The sequence below is a fragment of the Epinephelus lanceolatus genome, chromosome 16, assembly GCF_041903045.1.
Source record: "Epinephelus lanceolatus isolate andai-2023 chromosome 16, ASM4190304v1, whole genome shotgun sequence".
Taxonomy (NCBI): Eukaryota; Metazoa; Chordata; class Actinopteri; order Perciformes; family Serranidae; genus Epinephelus; species Epinephelus lanceolatus.
This window is the reverse complement of record NC_135749.1, coordinates 36,347,390-36,373,755: the sequence shown is the minus strand read 5'-3', so window position 1 is coordinate 36,373,755 and position 26,366 is coordinate 36,347,390. Positions and strand designations below refer to the sequence as shown.

At 40.8% G+C, this 26,366-nt stretch overlaps 1 protein-coding gene across 6 annotated transcripts in view; it reads left to right on the top strand.

Annotated features, from left to right (window-relative positions):
* Window positions 1-26,366, top strand: part of col14a1b (collagen, type XIV, alpha 1b) — a 320,908-nt gene that overhangs the window by 115,156 nt on the left and 179,386 nt on the right. For all 6 annotated transcript variants that reach the window (XR_013493638.1, XM_033637164.2, XM_033637162.2 and 3 more), the window contains 7 exons: window positions 3,190-3,319; window positions 11,011-11,150; window positions 11,429-11,555; window positions 11,714-11,853; window positions 16,151-16,283; window positions 16,545-16,589; window positions 17,229-17,374. Coding sequence is in view for 5 of the 6 variants with exons in the window: in XM_033637164.2 (XP_033493055.2) it covers window positions 3,190-3,319; window positions 11,011-11,150; window positions 11,429-11,555; window positions 11,714-11,853; window positions 16,151-16,283; window positions 16,545-16,589; window positions 17,229-17,374 (861 nt within the window). In the remaining variant the exon portion in view is untranslated. The remainder of the gene's footprint in view (window positions 1-3,189; window positions 3,320-11,010; window positions 11,151-11,428; window positions 11,556-11,713; window positions 11,854-16,150; window positions 16,284-16,544; window positions 16,590-17,228; window positions 17,375-26,366) is intronic.

The window sequence follows — 26,366 nt, the reverse complement described above, 5'->3', positions numbered from 1 at the left end:
AAACACCAAAACCAAACTGGAAAACAAAAGATTTAAACATGCAGGTCACCGACAGGTAAATGCAGCAGTGAAGCAAGATGAGACAGAAGAGGAAGTGGAGGAGAGGTGTGAAGTCACCACCACCAGTCATCTATATCCCTTTCCCATCAGACCTCATTACGCCTGCCGTCACATTCCCCTGCAGGCAGAACGCAATAAAAACAATCTAGGAAGAAATTCAGAATCAGGATGGATGCTTTCCAGTGGCAAGGATGAGCCAGGTTCTGAGGCTTTGCTGTTGGAGCCTGGGCTTGGCCAGCTCGTGCTTGTGTGGCTTCCACTCGTGAGCCATGTGGGGACTCGTATGGGCCAAAGCCAGAGTCAAAGCCCATCCAGTTTGACTTAGACAAGTGCTTTCATCCACCAGAGCTCCAGGGGAGCAACAGTGGACTTCAATACAGTCTGTACCCAAGAGAGAGACACACAGTAAAAGATGTGAACAGCAACAGGGAGATTTGGTTTAAATGGGCTCCGAAGACCCGTGTCCCTCAAACTGTTTTCCTGCCAACAAAAAAACAAAAGTGAGAAGGACTCAGTTTGTGTGAGGGAGTGACTTTCTGTCAGAGAAGGAAATGCTTCTCCTCAAGCTAACAATTGATTTCAGAAACAACAATTGTATTGAACTCAACTCAGAAAGTTTTGACTTTTCTCTTAGGATTATCATCAATAAAGATCTAATTAGCTAATTTAACCTCTGATGTTTTTCTCAATGGATATTTTGATAGTGATTTTTATTAAGGCCCCGATCACACTGAAACATGTTGCCAGAAATGCAAGTAGAAAAGCAAGCAAGTCTCAATCGCACATTCAGCCTTGCTCTGGGCCCACCAGGCTGATTTGCTTGACATGAAGGGGCTGCACCTGGACTTTAAGCTCTCCACTGAGACCCAGACTAATGAAAACCTTTGAGGTCAGTTTGGCAGGTTTTCACACCAATACAGCAATCTAACTTTTGTCGTGTGTTTGTTGGGGATGCACCAGTTATCAGCAGATATATTGGCAGGGGCAGATATTAGCCTCGTTGCCTGCTGTTGGCCCTTCTGCAAATAAGATGACATTCATCGCTGACAGTGACCAATGCTTTCCTGTTGTGTCACATCTATTTTGCACAGGCTAAAAAGCAGGGTTTGAAACTCATGTTGTCCCCTTGTCCTGGGGACAGTAGAAAATGTGTTGGTAATGAAGGGACATGCTTAACTCACTATTGACACCTCAGTGGATGCAACCTGTTGTTGCACTGATAATGCGACAAATTAACAACAAATCCATGTTGACACTAACAGGAGGAGAGCTAGTTAGCTGTTAGCAGCCAGTGGCAGGAACCAGGCCCCCAGGAAGTGCACCGGGCTTTGAAGCCAATTTTTGTAGTGGTCAAACAGTGGTACTGCAACTTCCGGGGTCTGTCTCGTGATGCCAGACTTTTTCCCATACACTTACATTGGAAAAAGAGACATCTATAAATCAGTGGATACACTTTTTTGAGTGTCACTACCCCCACAAAATGACTGGTTTCACTATCAGGATTTAATCTATTCAGTCCGATAACATTTAAAAAGTCTAAAAGAGCAAATGATTAAATTATTTTGTCCCCATTCAAGTTAGGAGAGCGCTAAACGCCACTTGGCTGGCCAAAGTTGACTGTCCTCAGCCGTGTTTGGCTGTGCTCGGCAGCTGTAAGTTTCTAGTGTGCCTGCTTTATAGCAGCGCTGATCATACAGAAAATTTCATATTGTGGAAAAAAGCGATTTTGGCTTCATGTGCCATTAAGCAACTTTCATAGGAATGAACGTAGGTAGTGTAATGAAGGACTGAACAACTTACACATAGTTCAGTTATTTTTTTCACTAAAGATTTCTTTGTGTCCCTGGCACAGAAGGGGGAAAAACAGCAACAAAATAACATTGGTGTTGGTACCAGGTCTTGGTGAAATTGTTATCTTTAACACTGGTATCGATATGGGACCAGAATTTCAAAATCAGTGCAGCCCTAGTATTTGGTTATGTATATGATAGAGGACATGACAGCAACAGGGCCAAGCCAACATGCCTCCTAATGCTTATACTACCTTGTATGTGTGAACATCAATAGTACAAAAAAAATGAAACTAGGCCAAAATTAAATGTAAATATACTCTACAGGAATGGGAACCTGCCGATGTATGTAACAACCATTTAATTTAGGCTCAAACAGCAATGGAGTATCTCTGGAACATGAACATCTTCATGTCGGCAGCATGTTTTGAGTCAGTACCCAGATCCCTGTTTAAAATTCTGCATCAGTTATGAAGTATGACTCCTAAAATTTGGCAGTACATCTTATTCTCTCAGGCTCCAAAAGGAAACCAAATTATTCATGGAATGATCAGAGAAGAAGAACAGATGGATAAACATTTGTCAGGGCCTCCGTTCTGCCAGATTTTTTTTAAACATCCGTTTTGTGTTTGTCAGAAGGTGAATGCTGGTCAAGTTCTGGGTTTATGGCCATCATGTGTTAGCAGCTGCATTACAGTGGAGTTAATCATCCGGCTGGAAACTGAATCAACCTCTGATCTGGCATCAGACTGTGATCAGTTTGTTAGAAATCATTTCACCTCTGCATGACAAATATCAGCTTACAGATAGAGAGAAAGGCATATATAATTAAAATACCGTAAGCTGTGTAATAAAGCTAAGTATAATAATGAGAATAAATGTAACTGATTTATAAAGCATCTTTCAAAATGACAACTTGTTTTACAGTAAAGAAATGAAGAAAATTGAAAAGAAACAAGAAAAGTTTTACAGCTTTGAAATGGTGCATTAAGGTTCTTCAGACACCTGGAGTTTGATCATATATGTCACAGCTTAGATCATGAGGCACATGGAGCCTGAGTGGTCCCACCTGCTGACAGTAGGAGAATAAAAAAGGGCACAGCTCCATTCAGAACTCATCTTATGTAATCACAGTTCGATTCTCTGCTCGTCTGGACAGGACTGTGCATTGATGGAGGGATGATGGAAGAGTAGATGTGCTGAGCGGTAGATGATACGATAGATAAAAGGGACAGATGCGTGAGAGACAAGATAAGATGGTGAAAAGAGAGATAAGGAAACACTGCATCCTCTCTCTGCTAAAGGCACATACCTTCATGCTCTGTGCGCGTGTCTGCAGGTGAAGGTGGAGGGCTCGGTGAACGAGGTGGAGCTGGAGGGATTGACTCCTGACACGGAGTACACGGTGACGGTTTACGCCATGTATGGAGAAGAGGCCAGCGACCCCATGACCAGCCAGCAGACCACATGTGAGTCTCACACACACACACACACACACACAAACGCAGCACTGAGCTGATCAATCAATTAACTGATAAAACCATGGACAGAAAATAATAGACTGGTCCCCTGAGATTAATAAATCCACATTCAAATGTTCCCTTTAATTAATTGCCTCAATTTAGCAATGTGTGACAGTTTGTACTACATCATAATAAACAAAGTGGTGAGCAGCTCAGAACAGAGATCTGTCCTCGTCTCTGCTTTTACTCCACGCATTGGAGATGTCTGTCCATTTGTCTTTGTCCTGTCGACTCCTATCTTAGATCTACAGTAAATACATGGATGTACATCGGTTAAACACAATCTTGTCTTATCAACATCCCATAGATTTGGTTTAAGACATAACAGATCATGTCACCATAAAGACCACCAGTGATCAGTATTACAATTTATTGTGATTTTTGTCTATTTTTTCAACACTATACCATGGGAAACAAGCAAGCAGCAATCTCTGGGGCTGAGAAATGAAGCCAACATGGAAGGGCCGAAAACTGCACTGTCTTTAATGGCCACTTGAGGCTGGCTGCAATAGTGAGTCATTCTCATAGATCCCCAGTTTAAAATGCTCAATTTCACAGCAGAAATAAACATGTTAACAGTCTGGTACAAAAACAGTTTTTGTCTCTATAGCTTCTTTCCCCATTCAAGACAATTCTATATAACTTATGTTATCAAAGCAGAAATTTGCACATAATTAAGGATGTGGCTGCATTGAGTGACAGGCCCTCTGAAAGGGTCACCACCGTCTATGAGTCAGATGCACCCCTTGCTCCACAGCTCCACACTCTTGTCCAAATATGGTCACTTCTGGCTTCAAAAAACCAAGATGATGGCTAGGTCCATTATTTTTATACAGTCCATGGAGATAAGTTGAATCATAAACTTCTAGAGACTGTATATAATGAGGTATATTTCCAAAACAGTGCACATCATATGTCAGTTGGTGTGACTTTTATATCAGCAGCATCATATGCTGCATACAGAAATGGTAAATAATGGTGCTTTCAGACCCGAGTCCACTTGCTTTGGTCTGAATCAGGGACTAAGTTTGTCACAAAGTTACATAATTGCCTAGAGTTGGTTCATGTTCTCATGAAAGCATTTGAATGTGGACGGGATGAAATGCCTTGTGCGAGAAAGCTTCTCTTGATTGGTCAAAATTTCCATGTGAAAAAAATCCAGGAAGTAAACATGCATTGGATGTGCTGAATGTGCATATTAAAGCAGTACAGGAGGAGGTGCACATTAATAATCCTCCAGGTCTGTAACATGCAGAGAGTCAGGGTGGTGGAGGATGAGATCCCCGGTGCTGGGGTTTGTGCTGGCTGAATTCAAGTTGCTAAAGCCGCTCACTGAAGGCCAGTGCCACCTCTACATGGACCAAAATTAAGCAATTGAAATGTTAAAAAAATATTGCAATAAGTGAATGATTAAGTGAATCCTTTTTTTGCTTAGTGAAGAACCTGGGCTTTAAATGTGAAAGTCATTTTAGCGAACAATTTCAATAAGTTGAGGCACAAATATTTCTTAATGAGCTCTGTAATTTGCTTCCATATAAATTATGTGTCTTGTTTCTTGACATTTCCTTTCAGGTTTTGTTTAATTATGCAGCTACATCTTTGAAGAGAGCAATCAAGAAGATCAGGAAAAGTAAATGACATTGTGCTTTCCAAGACTCCCCTTAAGTTAAATTGAAATGAGCAACTATCATATTTTATATTACACACATCATCTCTTGGTTTGCTCTTTCAACACAAGCATCTGTTCTTTACATAAAATGTCAGTGAGGGAAAAATCACTGCCGCTGATTAGTCTCTGGAAGTCAGCAACTGGGTAATGCATACTGGTCTTTCCCTGTCACACAGAAAGAAGAGAGAGCCAGATTAGGAGAATCAGTTCTCATTGAGAAAGACCTACACATACACATGTGCACCTGTACTTCTATGCTTGTAAGGACACTCGCCGGTACAGCACAATACATTCCCTAGTCTCTAAACCCTAATCAGCATAACTACAAGTCTCACGCCGACCTTTACCTAAACCTAACTCTGCTCTGAAACTAAGTTTTACCCCTCAAACAGTCCGAACTGTCCACAATGTACTCATTTTACAAAAACATGTCCTCAAGTCAAATTGGTCCTCACAAAGATAGAAATACAAGGTCACACTCATTCTCACACAGTAAATATGAATATCACTGAGAAACTGTGAATGAGCTTTGCTAACTGTTGATGAAATTCCATTTCATTAAATCCCTGACAGATATTATGACCCTCTGAAGTCTCATCTCTAGATGCACTCACATTTCATTTACCACCACAGGACACTGAGATTTACTCACAGCTGTCTGATGTTGACACATCTCCTGAAAATGTATGTGGAGAGCACTTGCTTTTAGAAACCTTACAGTGAAGTGTAGGCAGTTTCTAAAGATCTGGAGTGCCACTGAACTTAGTGATCAAGAGGAGGCAGCTTTGTACTCCAAACGCTACAGCAGCTAATTTCTCTGATCAGCGCTCTCTCTGCTTCTAATCACTCAAATCAGCTGCTGCAGATACGTTTCATTTGCAAAGTATTTGCATGCAATTACGTGGCTTTTCCAGGATGGCTGCAGCATGTTGGAGTTGCGTCTCGGCACGTTTTCTGTCCCCGACAAAACTGGCAACCACCGTTGCCAAAATCACTGCGTGGCTTCCTCTTGCTGTGCTATTTTTTGCACCTCACTTTCATTTTTAAGAGTTTTGAAGCCTTGGCGAGTGTGTCTCCCCCCTCTGCCCCCTCCATATCCCCAGCATGCCCACTAATTAATGTTTTATGAAGCCTCCTTTAAGGTCTGTGGCCTGTGGCTTAAAGTCAGGGCATGTTTTTGTCTTTATGATGCGTGTAAGGGTTTGAATCCAGGTCGGATAAGGACGCCGGCGGCTGTTGGGGGGGGGAGAGTTGAGGTCTCTTTCAGATTACTTTTCATTTCCTTCATCCATGCAAGCAGGGCAAGCACGCCTCCATTCACCCATCCAGACATCATTTGTGCATACATTCAGTCATCCATTATGTTGTAAGTTCATTTCTCTTTATGTATATTTAATCATTCATTCATTATGTGCAAGAACATATCACATGAATCTCCTCTGACAGTCAGATGTGTTTTTGCAGTGATTATGCCTAGAGGGATGATGGGGTGCATGATTGTATTTTATCAGCATAGGGCATTTATCGAAAACTAAATTGATTTTAGTCCACATTTGTGGTTTTCTGCACTGCTCTGCTCATCAGCCGGTGGTCACAGTTTTCCCCTGTTTCTTGTTTCCTGATGCATCTGGACTTGCGGGAGATGAGTTTAATGTGCTTTTCACTCAGCATGTTTATTTATAATCACTCAGACCCCATCACTCTGCCTTCAGTTGCCTCTCGTCCCTCATTTCATCCAGTTATTTAACTGTTGTTTCTGTCTTTGTTAAGAAAAAATGAGCTTTAATGATGGCGGCAGTGAAAAGAGGCCACCACAGCTACAAAGAAAAGGACCTTGATAAGAAGAGAAGCAGCATGATGGAGATAAAAGATAAAAGCTCTTTTTGCAAAATCAGACTTCATATTGGCTGTGATCATGACACGCAGTTTTTACATTGTGTTATTCACTGTTAAAAGATCATGCAAGTACACCATGTGCCAATGATGTTGCGAGGCAGAGGTCCTGCTTCTCTGATGGATTTAAATCTGAAAAGACACAGTAAACTCACCGTCCATGCATGAGTCACACATGAGTGAATGCAGGGAGAGTATCATGTGCTGAGGTGATACTTGCACTTAATGTGGGCAGAGCTTGATGTGATGGACAGGAAAAGGTAGCTATCGGCTGGTTAAACATGGCAGCAATCAGTGCACCCCCACACAGACACGTCCATTGCTATTGGCTGAGGCTGCAACTGTGCTGGTCAAAGTTCATGTCATATCTGCCCCTTCGCTTGCATTAAATGGAAGTGAACGGGAGGCCAGTATTTGCCGGTGTCAATGATGCTCGTGTGAGTGTGCCCTAATGCTACATTCTAAACAAAAAATCTGTACTGAAATCACAGTAACAGTGGCATTGCGTGACTTTGCTATCTTCTTATAGTCTTCTCCTGCTTTATGGGCATCAGTTATTTTAGTTTTCATAGTGCTAGGCAGCTGTTTAGAGGAGCCCATGGCTGCTTATTGTTAGGCCAAGGTTTCAGGAGTCAGAGTATTTAAAAAGCTTTGAATTTTGCATCACCTGGCCTTTCCTACCGATGACTGTGAACAAGCCAGAGCCCTGACAAGCTAATTAAAGTCTGAGACCCTGGTAAAAATTGTCCGAGGGTTGAAATGTCCTGGGGTGCTCAAACTTTGCATGGTGCTCCTTTCCTTTTTTCATTCTAAAATTGTATTAAACAAAAATAATACTTTAATCTTGCTTAAAATGCTGATAAGCATGTTTCAACTTTGCATGCCACTGTAATCGTGCTTCTGATCGATACTCTCTTGTGTCATGTTGATGAAGACCTGATGATGATTTAGTGTCCAGGTGACACACCGTGTTGAAAAGATATTTTAACAGGCGGCTGCCATTTTCAGTATGTCCACAGTTTGTCTCACACACACAAGAGGCTGTTTTGTTTTTAGTCTCAATGAGTGAAAGGAAAACAGGAAAACTCTTGAGAGCTTATTATACTCAGCTCTCAAGATGTGATATAAAGATATATATATACTGTCTGTGGTTTTGTCAATAAAGTTTTCAGATTTGCAATTTTGTTTAATATTCAGATACATGAATATAACTATATTTATAACATCAAACACCACAATTAAAAAAATACATATGTCATTGGGGACCTACTCAGATCGCCACCTGTGGGTCCCAGAGACTCAGTACATTAAAAAAACTGTCAACATCACTGCATGTGCAGTAGAAGTATCAACTGTCAGAACTACATGAATAAATGAGAGGTGGTCTGTAATGCTGCATTCATCAACACCTTGATTAAAGAATGAAACATGGTAAATAAATATTATCTTTAATTTTGGGTGATTCTGATAGAATAGCCACCCATCGAATGGGTCTTTTAATGTAGTGGGGGCTTTTACATACTTTTGGAAACTTTGGAGACTTACCTATGCCTAAACTTTTTAATTTCCCATCCTCCTCATTCCTGTGCTGACCTCGGCTTGACCTACAGTAAAAGCAGAGGCAATCTCTGCCTTCCTCCCTACTTCTCTGCTGCTTTGTCTTTATCCTGACCCCCCGTATAATTGAGGTGAAGCAATGGTGGGCACAATCAGGATTTTAAGAAAACAGATCAGTAATTCTGAAGTTTCCGAGAGTAAATCAGATTCCCTGGCTGAATCAAGAAAAGCACTTCCTCCAGGGGAGAGAGAGGGAGTAGGAGGGTGAGTGATGGAGTGAGGGTCTGTCCACTTTATAATTAGAATAGTGGAATTCAATAACCCTGGTTCAAACACCCATGAGTCTGTGCGTGCGTACGTGCGTGTGAGTGCAAAATGTCTTACATACTCCAAACTCAACTAACCTTTGACCCCTTTATAACAGCAGCTCTGTGGCAGTCAGAGTTTCTCTTATATTCTCTTATATTTAGTAATTAAAATGATATGTGAGGCCATGGAGTTTGTTGTGTGATTTGAGTTTGTGTTGATGATTACAACTACAACTCCAAATCAACTTTATTTATAAATTTGTTGCTCAAAGTGCTTCACATAGCAAAATTAAACATTAAAGGTGCCATATGTAAGAATGTGGCCAAAATGGTTACTGCACTACTACTGCCGTGAGTCGTGTCCGCCCCCCCTCCCCTACAGATTCAAGGATGCTGGACAGTGGCACACTAAAGACTGACTTGTTTGCCCACGGGCGTCGCTGCATCCTTGATCTTTGGTTTTCCAGAGGACCGTTCAAGCAAGTCCGGCTTCTCTGCTGCTAACGCTGCTGCCGGGATACAGCTGAGGAGGAGCCGGCTGCTAATGCTATGTACTGGGACACTGCTAAAGCTGCTAGCCGTGCTGCTGTAGCTCAGTTGTAACTGTAAGTGATGCTGAGACTCTACTGACTGCGTGACTGGTAGACGGCGGTGGGTGGCGCAACAGGCCAAAACACAAATTCAAAACATAAACATGATTTGCAGACTGTAAAAATGTTTTTTAAATGCGAATATTCTGGCTGTACTATTGTTATCGGTGAGATCAGTATGTTATATGAACATTATTCCTTAGTCTCTGTGACATAGTAGGAGGATTTTACGACTATTTGCTTTAGATTTCTTACATATAGCTCCTTTAAATTAAAAAACATAAAACAAAAATAAATAAATCAAGACTAAAACTAAAAATGATTTAAATGATAAAATACTAAAAAAAATCAATAAATGTAGGTATAAATGAATTAACACCAGTGTTAAAAATAATGTAAAAATCTATGATTAAAACTTAAAAACTAATGCAACAACATTATTTCAAATTAAAATCAGACCTAATATTTTTTTCTGCTTATTTGCTTTTAAACAGGAGAGTTGCAGTGAAGAAGTTAATGTTCTCATATTTTATTTCCAGTTATTTGTGAAAAAGCTTTGTCTCTGTCGTTCCTGTGGTTGTAGAGATAAGGCAAGGTTACCGAGCACATTTCTGCAACAAGGCAATTCAAAGTTCTTTACATAAAACATTAAAAGCATCGAGACCAAATGCAAAAGAAAATAATTATGAAAGAACTTTTAAATACAATTAAAATGCCATTAAAGAGCCAAGAAAATAGAAAATGAAATTAAAAACACAACTCAGACAGGTTTAAAATACAAGAACACAGTTACAGTACAGTGTAAGAAGTGAACTTGAGAGTTGCAGCAGACCTGCAATTTTCAGGGAGTTTGTTCCAAATAGGTGGTGTATAAAAACTAAACACTGCTTCTTTGTATTGAGTTTTGACTCTGGGGACGCAAAGCAGACCTGCTCCAGATGACCTGAATGGTCTTGATGGTTCACACTGTAGCAAAAGGTCAGAAATGTATTCAGACCCTAAACCATCCAGTGCTTTAAAAACCAACAATAGTGTTTTGAAATAAATTCTCTGGCATACAGGAAGCCAGTGTAAAGACCTCAGAACTGATGTGATCCACTTTCTTGGTGTTAATGAGGACTGGAGCAGAAGCGTTCTGAATCAGCTGCAGCTGTGTGGTCGATGTTTTAGGAAGACCTGTAAAGACACCATCACAGTAGTCAAGTCTACTGAAGATAAATGCATAAATGCGTTTTTCTGAATCCTGCTGAGACACAAGTCCTTTTATCCTTGATATGTTCCCAAGGTGATGGCAAGCTGACTTTGTACTTGTCTTAATGTGGCTGTTAAAATTCAGCTCTGATCCATGACTACACGAACATTTGTGGCTTGGTCTGTGGTTTTTAACATTGCCAATTGAAGGTGAGCGCTGACTTTTGATTGTTCCTCTTTGGCTCCTTGGTATAAACCAAACACAGATCAGCTGGTAAACAAGAATCTTGTGTTCAGTTTATCATTATCCCCTTGCAGGATTTGCAACAAAACTGAAGTTCAGATACAACAATTCAGCAGAGATTCGATATGGAAGTTTACAATGTCCTCTAACGTTAGCTTTCTGTCCTTCATCTCCTCACAACTCAGTACCGCTGACGCCAGCAAGGAACCTGCGTTTCTCAGATGTGGACCACAGCTCTGCCCGGCTCACATGGGACTCTGCTTCCAGGAAGGTCAAAGGCTACCGCATCATGTACGTCAAGACCAACGGAGTCCAGACCAATGAGGTGAGGGGATCCTGCAGGCCTCAGCCACTGAGAGCAGAGGTTACAAACCTCGTCTCAGAATGCCAACTGAGCCAACAGCAACCACAGGGCTGCAGCTCTGGAGATTCTGAATCATTGCATGTCTGTAAAAATCCACACGGCTGGGTGGAGTTTTTGTGCACTGTGATGTGCCTGAACATTTAAACACCATCAGGCTGCACATGTTGACTTAAAGAATAAACCACTCCGCTGAGGAAAAATCTAAAATATATGTCACATGTTTGGTCATGTTTCTTCAGGTGGATGTTGGCCATGTGACATCCTGGTTGCTAAGAAACCTGACTTCCCTGACAGAGTACACAGTTGGTGTGTTTGCCGTTTACGATGAGGGACAAGCTGAGGCTGTGACTGACAGCTTCACCACGAGTAAGAACAAATATCAGTATTATTACCACACAGGCATTCTAATCATATACAAATTTAGACCCCAGAAATATCAGAATATACACAGAATTTTTTTAAATGGAAACATAAGCAGTCCAGTTTATGTTACATTGTTACTTTAAGTGTTTATTTGTGTGTAGAGACCGTCCCTGACCCGCCAGACCTGAGGAGCAGTGACATCTCCACTGACAGCTTCAGAGTGTCATGGCAACACCCAGCCTCTGATGTGGTGCTGTACCGCCTCATCTGGACGCCCACAGATGGAGGAGACAGCGAAGAGGTGTGTGTGTGTTCATGTTTTTCATACTTAGAAGTAAGAGGAAGTTCAGGAAAGGTTTCCCTGCAGGAATCTTAGGTGAGAATATCAGGATTTTAATGTGGGAGATTCTGTTTGCACCCAGGAATTCGTAGCTAACAATGCTCCTTATCTATTGGCACACCAGAGTGTATATTACCGGAGTCCTAGCAACGTTGAAATATAACATTAACATGAACGGATCTATTCAGCTATTCAACTAAAGTTTATGTACACAATGTGTCTTCAGCAGCTTTACACACCCTAAAAACTGAAAACATGTCAACTAAGTCTAAAAAGAATAAGCCAATGTTGACTCACAGGTGACTTTAAACCCAATCACCTGTGTGAAAGTCTGTGCTTAATCTACTCACTCACCACATCTTTCTCCGTCTGTGGACCGTGTCGCTCATCGTACTACGTCACCTGACTGTCTGGCAGCAATATTTTTCTAGTAAATTGTATCCAAAATTTGCGAGTACTACACCTAACCATGACCTCTTTGCCCTAATCCTAAGCGCTTCTGACCCTGACATGTCGACGTGACGAATACTAATCAATCACAGCACGCAGTGAGAGCCATAATAACGCCTCAGAGGGATGGGTGTAAATAGCCAAATAGCTGCAATTTGACTGTTCTCACCTGGGTGCAAATAGACTAGGGCAACACATTCTCACTCCGACCTCGTCACATATCGACGTTTGGTCATGGGCTTTCCACGTCCATGACATGCAAGGTATCCTGAGTGCGTTAGTTGTTGACGTTTTAGGACACCGTGTTAAGTTCCGCTTGTTAGATGTATTGTATTCTTTCAAAATACATTTCTGGTTTCACAGGAGTTTCACCGTTTACATACAGTCTCTTTCAAAATAAATGTACATGGTATGGTAACTGTCAGCTTTTACATCACTGTATACCTTGAAACCGGAATATCGCTGCAACCCTAAAATAGTTTTTATATAAATTCTTTAAAAATGTTCTTTAAAAAATGTGTTTTTTAAGTAGATCTCATTCGAATTTCATTGAACCAGGCTATTCCCTTACTTTTAACAACATTAAATAATATTAAAAACTCCTAAGAAAAATATTGTCAGGACATATAAGTGTCCTCTTGCTCATTTTTCTGTTCCTTTCTTTACTTCTCCCTTTTGAGGTTACAGTGGCACAAGGCTTCTCTCGGCTAAATAAACTCCTTCTGGCTGCTTGTATCAACTCTCTCTTTCTTTAGCTCACTACTGAACAGTTTATGACCTAAAAAGAGGTTTCAAGTGTAGATGGTGAATTGAGAGCTTCTCCTTCAGCATCAGCTTTCTCTACAGCCTCTGCATTATCTGCCCTCAGTCACATCTGTACACACTTGGACACCTTTATTGTGGGTAATAACTTCAAGAGAGCAATCCACTGTTGTCCAGTAGAGCACCATCGCCTCAGATGAATATGATTTAATTTAGTCACTGATGATTTGCAAACATTTCTGCTTTGCTGTGCTTATCATTGTTGCTTCCTCTCTTTCTTATGTGGATGTCAAACATTAACACGAACCAGTCAAGGTCCTCATAGCTTTAGCAATACAGACACCTATTTTTGAGTGCTACTGTCTCTGTTGTTTTTCGTTTTTATTTTATTTATAAATGAAGCCACATTTTATCTCAAATTTGATAATCTTGAAGCAGATGATTCAATTAAGATACGAAATAAGCAGAGAGGTGAACACAATAAGATTTAAAGTCAGCTCTCTCCCTCGTCTCACTCTGTCTGTCGCACTAATGAGGATTATCTCAGAGATGATATTCCCAAAAACAAGACGTGTTATCAGTCTCTTCACCTGTTGTCCTGTCACTTATCTGCTGGTTTCTGTTGTTATTTTGATGTCTCTACCTGTCTGTGTCTTCATGCAGTGATGTAACATTCAGGTTTGTTTTGCTGCAAATATATTACAAAAGAGGAGAGACACTATAGGTGAATTAAGTGATATCACCAGGAAACTTCCTGAGTTGATACATTAACTTACATTAACACAGTTTTTGCATTACAACTTTTCTGAAGTTTTTTTATATGCAAATTAGGCATGACCTAATACATTTAATTATCTAATGAAATATGTGCTGAATTGCATAAATGTCCAAAGCTGAAATCTGAACTTTGGGTAAAGCCGGATTTAAAAGTTTTGTTTCATTTCGTTGACATATCAACAGTCAGAGTTTTTTACAGAGGGGATTTTGGATATCTTGCAAAGTACTGTGCTTTCAGAAGCAGGATCTCACCTTGGTTCTTGGTGCAACAATAAACATATTAAGAGGAAGAAAATAAGGCAAAATACTGCAATACTTCATTACATAAATATAGAATAGAAAACTTACAATAAAAATATGAGGGACTATGAGTGGGAGTAATTGAGCCATCTGGGGTTTTCTGAGTGGGAGCCAAAGGGTTAAGGCTAGATGGATAGAAAAGTACAAAAGAGCATAGGTAGATAGAAAAGTAAGAAGGAGCATAGGTAGGGAAGGCAGGGCCAACAAGAGATGTCTGCACAGACTGAACTCTCCCCCGCCGGACCGAGCCGTACACTGTATCTCCACCTACTCACTCATTTTCAGGGAGGGAAGAGAGGAGAAACTAACAGGAGAAAAACGTTGCCAACTCTAACTGAGGTGGAGTTTAACTGGTCAGTTGTTATTGTACATCTTACTCTATAATGACGAAAACTCTGTCTGTGGGTGTGTCTGTTCCACGTTTTTCTCCTGACTGACTTGGTCAATCCATGTGAAATTTGGCACAGTGGTAGAGGGTCATGGGAGGATGCGAATGAAGCAATATTACATCAGTTGGCCAAAGGGGGGCGCTATAGCAACCGATTGAAATTGCAAACTTTGAATGGGCATATCTCATGCCCCGTATGTCGTAGAGACATGAAACTTTGCACAGAGGTGCCTCTCCTCATGAGGAACAAATCTGCCTCAAGAACCCATAACTTCCAGTTATATAGATTTTCCGCCATTTTGAATTTTTTGAAAAACACTTAAAATCGATCTCTTCCTAGGAAGTTTGACCGATCTGCATGAAACTCAGTGAACATAATCTAGGGACCAATATCTAAAGTTCCCTCTTGGCAAAAGTTGGAAAACTTACTAAAACTGAGCTTCTATAAGGCAATGAATATTGTGGAGGGCGTGGCTCATCACATCAAGGTGTATAACATCTCAAGGGTTTCACCGATCACCACACAACTTTGTAGGTATATGACCACACATAATCTGAGGGGACCCCTCCATTATTGACCCCATCAAACAAAATGGGGGCGCTAGAGAGCTAATTTCTTATCTAGGCCTAACGGCCATATAGATTTTTACTAAACTTGGTAGATATGTAGAACAGGACGCCTCAAGGTGACTGGAGAAATTTTACTCTAATTGGCAACTGGGTGGCGCTATAACAACAGAAAAATGCTTAAAAATGGCTAAAATGCGACCGATCGCTGTGGCTCCCCCTGTGGCCCAATGTTTGTTTTTTTCTTCTCATTTTTGGTATGACTAAGTCATGGTATGGTATGCTGTACATAATCACGGAAACTGTCATTCTGTCTGTCCCATGTTTTTCTACTCACTGACGTGGTCAATCTATGTGAAACTGCACATAGGCATTGAGGATTGGCATAGCTAGAAGGTGACAAAGCTACCAATGGGTATGGACTAGTACTTATGATTGTGAGTGAAGGTTGGAGGCATGCTGGGAGGGTAAATGCTTCACTGAGGTCATCAGGTGGATACCCTCCTTCACTAATGTTTCAAGGGCTCATTGCCAACACCTGGCGTGCAAAAGTCAACATCTCACAAACAGAAACAAGGAAGTGAATGTGGCAGACTGCTATGATTGGTGAAACTCATGGAAAGCTACGATAATTGGTCAAATTTGTGGAGAAGTAGTGGGGATCGGATGGAATTGAGCAGAATTCACTGGAATTGGATAGTTTGTTAATTATTGCAATCACAACAGCCTTGAGGGTTAAATAGGTGAAATAATTCAACTAATAGATATCCCAATGAAACTTCCCCAGCTGATTACTTACATTGAGACAATTATTTTTCTATTTCAGGTTTTCTGAAATGTTGTTTGATTTGAAAATTCGGATGTTTGTTAAGTGTGTTAACTGCAAACATAACCTGATTCAGTGTGGTTTACCACCTCTGTCTGATTTTCTGTGTCACCGACTTTTATTCATCTGCATCAGCTGTTCGTATGCTTGTCTGACAGAAAATATCTATCCCTGTGTTTCTGTTTCAGGTTCTGGTGAACGGAAACATTAACACCTACCTGATAAAAGGACTCAGCCCCCTCACCGAGTATGAAGTCCTCCTCACTGCCATCTACGGCAACGAGGTTGAGAGTGACGAGGTGATCCTTGTAGAGTCCACGGGTAAATTAAACATTACTACTGCAGGTCTTCCAACTCTACTCATGTTTCCAAAAAGTTCATCACAGTAATTAGTGAAGTTACAAGTTTGGTGCTTTCGCCGTTAAGCCAACTGTTGTGTTTATCACTAAGCCAATGCATAATCCTTTTTTACTTTATGTTGTCTGTTCTAGTGTTGGATCAGAGAAAGGCATTCCTTTTCAGATTGAAACAAACATCAGAGGATCATTTAAGATATATTAAATATTTTTGTTTCATTTTCAGTTGAAAGAACAACTACCCTGGCCACAACAACCACCACTGCAGCAAGTAAATATTTCACTCCTGCTGTTGTGATGAATTGTGTTTGTTTCTCCTTTCTACTTTCCACTCCACCTTCCTTTACCTCTTCCTCATGGTCAATGTTTTTAGCTGTAATAATACACAAAATGACATTTGGATTTGAACATTTTCTTCTGTACAAGTTTCACTAAAGTTTTAGCAAAGTCCTTAAACAAGCAGAGAGATTATAAAGGTGACGTTATCTAACAGTGTAAAAAAACATGTTTTTAGAACTTCTCATGAATCTTTAAGAACTTATCCTTAGGGAAAAAGCAGGGTTCAAGATTAAGAAAACATCAGGCAGCAAACTTCAGATTACAGTTTGCTGCCTGTGTTTCATTGATAATGTTTGTAAATCTTTTCTCATGTCTCTAGATGGATGTTGTGTCATCCATCATGAAGGCTGGCGGAAATTTTGCCAAGTTTTGATTTTGAAAAGACGCTGATATGAAGTTGAAAACCTGAGTAAATTAAATGCCAAAAAGATGACATGGTGATATGAGGAGTTTTTCCGATATAAGATGAAGAACATCAAACTGTGACAGTGTTATGCTTCGGTGAGTTGATGTTGATGTGTAACTCAGTGGCCTGCAGTGTGATTTTTTTGTGCTCTCTCTCATCCCGCAGCTCCTCGTTATGGGGTGAGGAACATGAGGATCGATGAGGAAACCACCTTCAGTATGCGGGTGGCGTGGCAGCCTGCGGACACGAGGAATGTCCGACATTATCGACTGAGCTACATCAGCGCCAAGGGAGACCGAGCAGAGGAGACGGTAAGACAGAAGGACAGAGACAGTGTTTGCTCTGTTTCATGAAAATCCGTTTGCTAACTTCTAACAGGCTGAGGGATGTTTTGATTGTCTGCTCACACTCATTAGAACGTTTGGATTTAAAGTGGCACTGAGATTGTTGTTTTTTAGTCTTTTTAAATTTGATGAATTCTTTCATCTTTTTTTGCTTTGGTGTTTCAGCTTCGATCTCCTGTTAATCAAATGTGGTTGTGATTTTTCTGTTTTGGATGTGTTTGCTCCAAACAAACTAGAAGTATATCAGATCATTTCAAACCATGAGGCCACTGGTTTTATAACTTTTATTGGCTGATAATTCGTTATCAGTGCTGTTTATGAAACAGTTGATCTGAGACATGCTGGCACAGTTTTCAAAGAGTTGTGTGGGAAATCTCTGAAGGACTTTATCATTTTTATATGTGTCATTCAAGCCACTTGTTTAATTACAGATGCACTTGGTTGTAGTTGCATCTCAGAGCAGTTTCTTTTCTAAAGGAATTCATAGAAAGTGTGTCTTTTGACTATCAGCTACTGCTTATCTCATTGAGGTTTGAAATTTAGCCCTGAAAAGCCAACCCAACTGCCAGAAAAAAATATCTGCATTTTGTTTCTGCAAACCACCAATATGTTACATTTGCATGAACCAGCGGCCGGTGACCTTTACCATTAAAAGAGCCATTATTGGCCAAAAAAAAATCTGTCTGGAGTCACAAAACATATTTGAATAAAGGTAACAGCCTATTAAGTCTGAATTATCCCATCAACATTACCAAAATTCTAAATAAGCATTCATTAAAATGATTTACTACAAGGTGGCCACTCTGCAGTTGGCTGTTTTTAAAGCCTAGTTTATGCTCGACGCAGTCACGACTGTGCGAGGTTCGTGCGCCACAAATGATGTAATTGTGCACCCGGTGACAGCCGTGCGAGCTTCGCGAGGTCGTGCACCTCCAGGATTTTGAAACTTTTTCGCAAGCCACGCTAGTGTCGCTCAGTTCAAAATGGATGAATTTGAGGGAAGACTAGCTGAAGCATCTCTTCATCTACAGCCCGCATTGGCTTCACAAGCTGGCTGTGTTCCCCAGTCAGATATCTCGCTACATGTAATGGGCGGATAGACCATCTTCTTTTGCAATGCTTTTGTCTGGTCAAAAGCCATAAACATAACAATTCCACCTTCTCTGCAATCCATACTTTTCGTGCCACCATCATTGCTGTTTACATCGTTTTCCACTTGCTTCTACTTCTACTGTTTTTTGCCTGCTTCTACTACTTCCTATAGTATTTTTTCTCTTCCGCCCCCTGCCTTTGCGGCGAATACTGCAACGGAGAATGTGCCAAGTATAAATGCCTTTGCGCTCTGTTGAGGTGCGCACGCAATCCGCGAACGGAGCCAGGCGAAGGTATAACTGAGGCTTAATTATTTAGTACTTTAACAGGTGGTGGTGACAGCAAATTAATCTGTCCACACACTTTTAAATCCTCTGACTTTTCTTGGACTTTTTTTGGATTTGGGATCCATAGTCAGCCTTGCTGGCATGACTGTAGGCTAGCTATGCTTCCTGAATTCAGTAAAAATTTCATTTCAGGTCGTAGACATATGACACACATTTAAACGTTAGAATATTTTTCGGTTTGATATATAGGCTACACATTTTTACAATTGTAGAATGCAATTATACATTTCCATATAGTTTTATGTCAAAGCCACAGGGAGCCAATGGAGAGGGTCTAAAGAGCTGCATGTGGCTCCGGAGCAGCAGGTTGCCTTCCCCTGGTTTAGGCACAAAAACCACTTTGTTCTAGTTATGGAAAGATAATGTTTTGCCTTAAAATACCAAGTCAGTGACTAAAAAGGTACAAGAAAAACAGCAAGCAGATGCTACAAAACACCCAGTAAAAAGCTGCTGAAAATGCAGGGATGATTTGCTAAAAACAACTGGTTTTGTTGTTTGTTGGTCTCAAACAGTGGTTCGTAGCTTGGCCGGCATCTAGTCTTGGTGTCATGCCATCCACCATTCCCTCCACCTCTGAATGACAAAGTCAGCTCATATACTATGTCACTTTAGAAATGTTAATATAATACATATATGGAACATTCAAACTTAACATATCCATGGTTTGCAGAGATGCACAATGTCAACATTTTATTCTGGCAGCTGGGCTGAAAAAACTTATAGCTTGTTCTCTCATTAAGTGTGGTCAGGTATAGAAGGCTTGAATTCACAAAGGTTTAAGACCTAGTCCACACGGACAGTCACTTTTGAAAACAGGTTTATTTCCCCCCATCTCATCCACACACACTGATATAAAAAAAATCCTGTCAAAACAAAAACGCACTTAAGGCCCAGAGGCAGCTATATAACTATAACTCTAAAGCCAGGCGAAGAAGAAGAGAAAATTAAAGGATATTATCAGCCTGTAAAAAGCTATTACCGGGAGGCCACCTGAAACAGTTACCTCTGAAGTACATCCTGACACCTCTGTTCCTCAGTATAGTGGGAGAGTACCTGTACAATTGTGTGTTAACATGTAAAAAGTCCTGATCGCAAGGTTGGAACCAGCACTAATCTGACCATGTCTGCCATTCAGGGTTGGAAATTTGCACCAGCCACAAACCCAATGCAGGTAAAATATACAAGAAGCTGGTAGATTTGCTTGACTCACCAGCCAAAAAACAATGGTAATCTATTGATAGATAGGTAGATGTCAGGATCCCCCAGCCACAGTGGCAGGTGGACAGAAAAGGTCAATTTCCAACCCTTTTGCCCTTGCAAAAAATGATGCCTCATTTGCAATGCCTCACAAGGGAAATTACTGCACAAAGTCTTAAGTCTCAAGCCGCAAACTCCTTTCTGGAAGTCTTCACCCTGTATGGAGTTTTGTAAAAGGTGCATTTTCAGTGACCTAAACACAGTTTGCGTGTGGACAAAAGGCCCAAACACAAAAAAGCTATGTCTTTAAAGAATACCCCTGTACTTGTGGACAAGGCCTAAAAAGAGTAAAAGATGTCCATCAGAATCAGAATCAGAATGTCCATAGACACACCTATTTCATATCCACTTCTCCACCAGTGATCTGAATGTTCAGTATGAACAGAGGACCACATGCACATCCAGCACTTCTGTCACCTCTTTGTAGTTCTCAAGCTCCACCCAAAGGAGCTTACACAGTGATTTATTGTAACATACTTAATATAAAGCCCCGTTCCCACCAAACACATTGAAACCAAAAGTAACCCCTCAGACATGATACCTAGACCCTAGCGTTTCCACTGCAAACAGTAACCACAAATGTGGGCGAGGTTGTTGTCACTTACTGCTCCATCCTGCACTGTATTTCCTAATCACAGGAGTCTGCACCTTATTTACCATCCACAGAACGAGGCTGCATGCCGACATTTTCAGAACAAAACAGAACAAGCTGCAGTGAAAGTCTCTCTCCATGGGATATTTAAAAATAGTAGGTTTGTGCGTTTAGTCCTTCTCAGGCAAGCTCAGGGGTTTAGTGTTGCCAGAGCCCAAAAGAACAACGCTCCGCGACACTTTTTTTTTTCCCACTGAGTGAGGGATATATGCGGTTCACATAATCTTGTTGAAATTAATATACAAAAAGGCTTGAAGATCCACTCATTACTAAAAGTGTATGTCATCCAAGATAGACAAAAACTAATGATATGGCCAAAGTTGTCATGTTGATATTTAAGATGTGCTGATGGATTTGTGTCGTCAACACTGAGTAATATTACAAGTTAACGTTCCACCTTAAAAGTTGCCGGCAGCCGGCCCACTGAATTAAGCTATTTTTTTCTCAGTCTACAGCAGCTGCAAGAGGCAGCAAGACATCCTTTCATTTTATAGTTACAGTCTCCTAATATATGTAAACCTCTCCACGGTATAAACAGTGGTTACATGAGCTTCAAAACTCAGCCCTGGGGAGAGTGACCGTCCTCTATTGACCAATCATTGACCAGTGCCTTGGACATATTCATGGCTTTCTTTTTTTTGGCGGGGTTTCTGAGTCACATTCAGAATCCATTTTAAACCCACAGGGGGTAATTAATATTTTAAAATAAGGATTTAGAGTAAGTGGTTTGATCAAGTGTGTAATAACTGTTGCCAATGAAAAGTTTGTTAAGAGTCTTAATACTATTGCTGTGTGTAAGTTGGATGGTAAAAGATTTGTCAAGATGTGCAAGACATTTGGGAAGTCCTGGAAGGAGCAAAAAGAGGAAGATGTTGATTTAAACAAAGCCAATCCTTCCATGTGTCAATCCTCAGTGGAGCGTAGGTATGGAGATTATTGATGAAGACGAAAGTCCTCCATGTAGAGAAAGAGGGAGGGAGACAACGACTGTGTTGTTGAAGTTGATGGCAGGCCTTCAGAGTGGAGTTGAGAGGAAGAGAGAGGGAGAGGAGGATAATGATGATGAAAACAGTGGCAGATCCTCAAAGAGTTTGTTTCATGAGAGAGAAAGGGGGACAGAGACAGACAGAGACAAAGAGAGAATGGCAGGTCTTCATACTAATGAGCCACAACAGACAGGGAGAGAAAGAAGTAAAGACTTTTATAGAAAACAAACACTGATGCAAAAACATCCAGTTTGGTATGGTGGAAATGTTCTGTGTGTGTTTACATTCCTGTGTTTGGGCATGGTTGACATGCAAACATTGGGATGCTACATAGATGAAGTGCCGAAATTACAGTTGAGATGTCTGCAGTTGTGTTCAGTTTCACTGAAATGAAATTACAAACTAAATATATTTTTAAAGGAACAGTGTGTAAGATTGAGGGAAGTGGTGTCTAATGTTGAGGATTGCAGATTGTAACCAGCTGAAACATCTCTTGATTAGAATCCCTTCAGTGTTCATTATTCAGGAGGTTTTTAGTGGTAGCTGAGTTATCCACAGGTCTCTTCCTCCCCAAAACAAAGGTACCAGGGGCCAAATTCACAAATATTTTGAGAATACTCTCAGAGGGCTCCTAACCTAGCCTAAATTTTTTAGTAAGGAGCCCTAGCTTAAGAGTGATTTAGGAAAGTTCTCAGAGCAACTCTGAGCAAGGAGGGGACAGAAACCTTTGTCTTTGTGAGGAGGTGTGGTTGACCCTGTTGCAAGGTGTGATGCATTCTTTCTAACAGGTGTGATTGGTTGTCACAGACACACCCTTTTGTGGGCCTGCAAGGTGTGGACACCCAGTGGAAATAAAATGAACTGCTGACCGTGAAAGTGTTATCATTGTTATTTTGATCATTTTTGCTGATGGGAGGTTAAAACAGACTCAAGTCATCACTGCTGCACTGTTGCATTTTTCCAGTTTTCCAAATATCTTAGTGTTATGATCATTTTATTTCTGGCCTTAGAGTGTTAGGTGGGAAATTTGTGCATATCCTTAATGAGATTAACCGCACATATTATTCCTGCACAATCTAATTAGTACTGTTTCATTTACTCATTGTCATGCAGTGTTTGGAGAATATTTCTCGCACCTCTTTGTGTTTCCACAATTTTCTCCTCTTCTTAAGAAACTCTTAAGCCTCTTTAAAGTCCTTCTTCCTACTCCGGTCAGTTCTTCACCTTAGGAGCTCTCTTAATAACTTTTATCTTTACAAGGACCTAGTCTTAACGCCAAGGGATAATTCTAAGGAAACGTCACACTTCTAAGATTTTTTTTAGAATTTCGTCACGAGGAGCAACTCTTAGCACTAAGGAGCTTTGTGACTATGTCCCAAGGTGATTCAAATCGGTAAAAACACTGAATAAAGCAATTTCACGTTACAAATCAGTGTTTCTCTGACACTGTTTGGCAAGTCAGAGAGGCTGCTAGCCGAGCACCTGCTTATCTGTGCTCACCTTTTTTCTCTGCTAACTTAAGATCCAGGGGCCGGATGTACAAAGAACCTTACGTTTGCTCCTTAAGTATGACACGGAAAGATGTCGTTTTTCCTGAGCTGAGGATATTACTTAAGGGTGTTGCACAGAATCTCTTAAATGGTTTCCCTTTCCATTTGTTTGCTTGAATGTACACTTGTGATAGCCCAGGCTACCTATTGTTAATCTTAAGTATCCTCTCACAAAATTGGCCTGATAGTGTAAAAAAAGGGCAGAAGATAAGAAGACATGAAAACCAAACTGGTTGGAGAAAGAAAAAGTCATACTTCTAGAGCAAATTGATAAAAGAAAGAACAAATTTGAAAAGTAAACTTGATCTAAAAATGCAAGTATGAAGCAAGGAATGTGGTAGGAAACTGCAATGCTTGGACAGGAACTTCACCATGGTATTCAGCACACAGGTAAGGGCGTTTGAAGCCTGGTGAATGAGGCAGCACACCGTTGACTTGTGTACATGAAATACCTCACCAATAACTGATTGGACAGATCCTGTTGCATAAAACCACAGAGCAATCCCAAATTGTTACAGGGCTAGAGAAGTGCAGCTTTGGAAAGTTGAGTAACCCAACTCCAGGCGTTGAGACAATTCATAAATTGACCTCCAGTCAAATCTATAGTGCAAATCAATTGCTCATCATTGAGGGTGTCCATCGGGTTCTCCCGGTCCTGAAACACTCGTCTTCGAATGCCTCAATTTCCCTCATTTATTGCCATAAACTCATCTAATGTTTTTATTTACTTTGGTTGCTGAGGTCCTCTGTGCAACAGTTTAAAGGGCCAGTGTGTAATATTTGGCATGGTTTATTGTCAATCTGAATCTGAATCTGAATATTCTACCCATTAATATGTTTATACAAGTGTATGATCGCTATAAAATAAAATTCGTTTGGTTTTCGTAGCCTTATAATTATGCTTTTACATATATATATATATATATATATATATATATATATATAGCAAGGGCCTTGCTTTAGAGAGGTCGCCAGACCGAGCGGACAATCCAGCCAGCCAGAGAACGCGTTTCGCGTGTATAAATGAACCAACAAAGACAGTGGAAGGAAGGAAGAAGGAGGAGGAAACAGCAGAGAGTGTTAGTAGTTCGTCAGTAGAGAGTAGTGAAAAGTTTTTTTAGTTATAAAGTTTGCGAATGGACCACACTTACCACGCAACAGGAGAGAATGAACCCGAACCGTCATCTGCGAGGAAAAGAAGACGCAACTTCACTTCTTGTGATGCACTCTCTGCGGTGCTTTTCCTCCTGATGATATATCTCCCCAACAATGGTAGCACCAAATCCCATTCTGTGCATTCAGCCTCTCTTCTCACCTGCTCAGCATCAAACACATGGAGTTCCTCATCTGTGTGCTCCGGCTCAAACAGGTATGGCTCTGGGTCTGTGTCTGCTACAAGAAACTCTTCAAAATCGCGTTCAAAGTCGTCCATTGCAGCTACTATAGTCCAGAGATATCGCTAGGCTAAATAAACAGCTGAGCTCTGTTTACAGGCTACGCTGTCAGTCAGTGTGCGGGCTGGAGATTGGTGGAGCAGAGAGGGGAGGGGGGTCCCCACTCAGAATGGTAAACGAGTATGTGTATAAAGTTATGAAGTGTGTCTGTTACGCTAGAAGAGTCAGAGTTTGGGACGGAGTGGAGTGTTACCGGAGTTTCTGGAGTGCTCAAATAAACGGGCCTTTTTCCCGAACGCTCCTCTGGTCTCCTGCTCGTGAGGGATTCATTACAATAACATGGTTTAGATTTCTAAATAAACATTCACCTCATCGCTAGATAGACCTACTCCTGAAAAAGTCATGCGCAAGGCTTTTTGTCCCTACGAGGCCACCGTCATTTACCCGACGGGAGGGGTGAGCGAGTGAGCCCTGCAATCTAGAATTTGACCACTGATGTCACTGTTTTCAACCCATTTTACACACTGGCCCTTTAACTAACTTTAAGATAAGCAGAAAAACTTAGAAGAAAACCTTAAAGAGAAGACCTAAGAATGTTTTGTGCCACAGATTCTATTTAAAGGAAACCTTTACGTGGATTTAGAGGAAAATCTTTACTTAAGGTGCTTTGTTTAACTGGTCCCAGGTGTTCATAAGGTTTTTTATAGGGAGCCAAATTATCTGCAGAGGTCTCTCCCTCTCCAAGACAAACTAACCAGATAATTTAAACCAGTAGAAACACTGCAAAATGCGAAAATGCGAATGGCCCAATCTAGAGCCAGTGTTTGGTTTGTCTGTTCTGGGCTAGTGTAGAAACATGGCGGTGAAAAGGAAAAACTGAGCACACACACACAGCTACAATAAACTTTGTAACCTGTAAGTTGATGATAATGTCTGAGACGCGGCCGTTCTGATCTATGACGGACAAAACATGAATCTTCACATTCAGTGGTCAGAAACCTCGCATCTCCATTCAAGCTTGATTTGGTCAAATATTAATAATATAAAGACACTTGAAACTATCTGACCGTATATAAAGACAGAACACGAACTTGACAGCGCAGTGTTCAATTATTGTTTTTCATTTCCTGAGAAGTAACGGTTTATAGGGCTGGGCGATATGGACAAAAATTCATATCTCGCTAGTTTCAGGCTGATTTTCAGTGTTTTTTTTTTTTTTAAGAAATGGGCAACATGGTCAGTTGCAAGATGATTCATGGCTAAAGCCTCCTGTTATTTATGCTGCATGTGTTATTGTTATTCCTCAGCAGGGCAGGTAAAAGAAGTTTACCTGTTGGATGAGCTATTTGTAGAGGTGCAGTAAGAGCCAGTTGTCTGCAGCTCTTCATCAGCATTTCACTGTAGCTGTTTCTGCTTGTCTTAAATGAAGAAAAGCTGCTAACAAAATCCCACTAATTCAATGATAAACACATTTCATTTTTTACAGATTCTTCACAATAAAAGATATGTAAAATAAAAACAGGATGCAAGAGAGAAACTAAACTCCAAACCACAGAGATTCAGTTAGAAGCTAAAGTGCTGAGAGCTGAACACACAGAGACTTTCAAAAATGCCTTTCTCTCTGGTCTCCTGCAGACAGAGGTGAGTTCAGTGTTACAACACATACAGCAGGGGAAGAAGC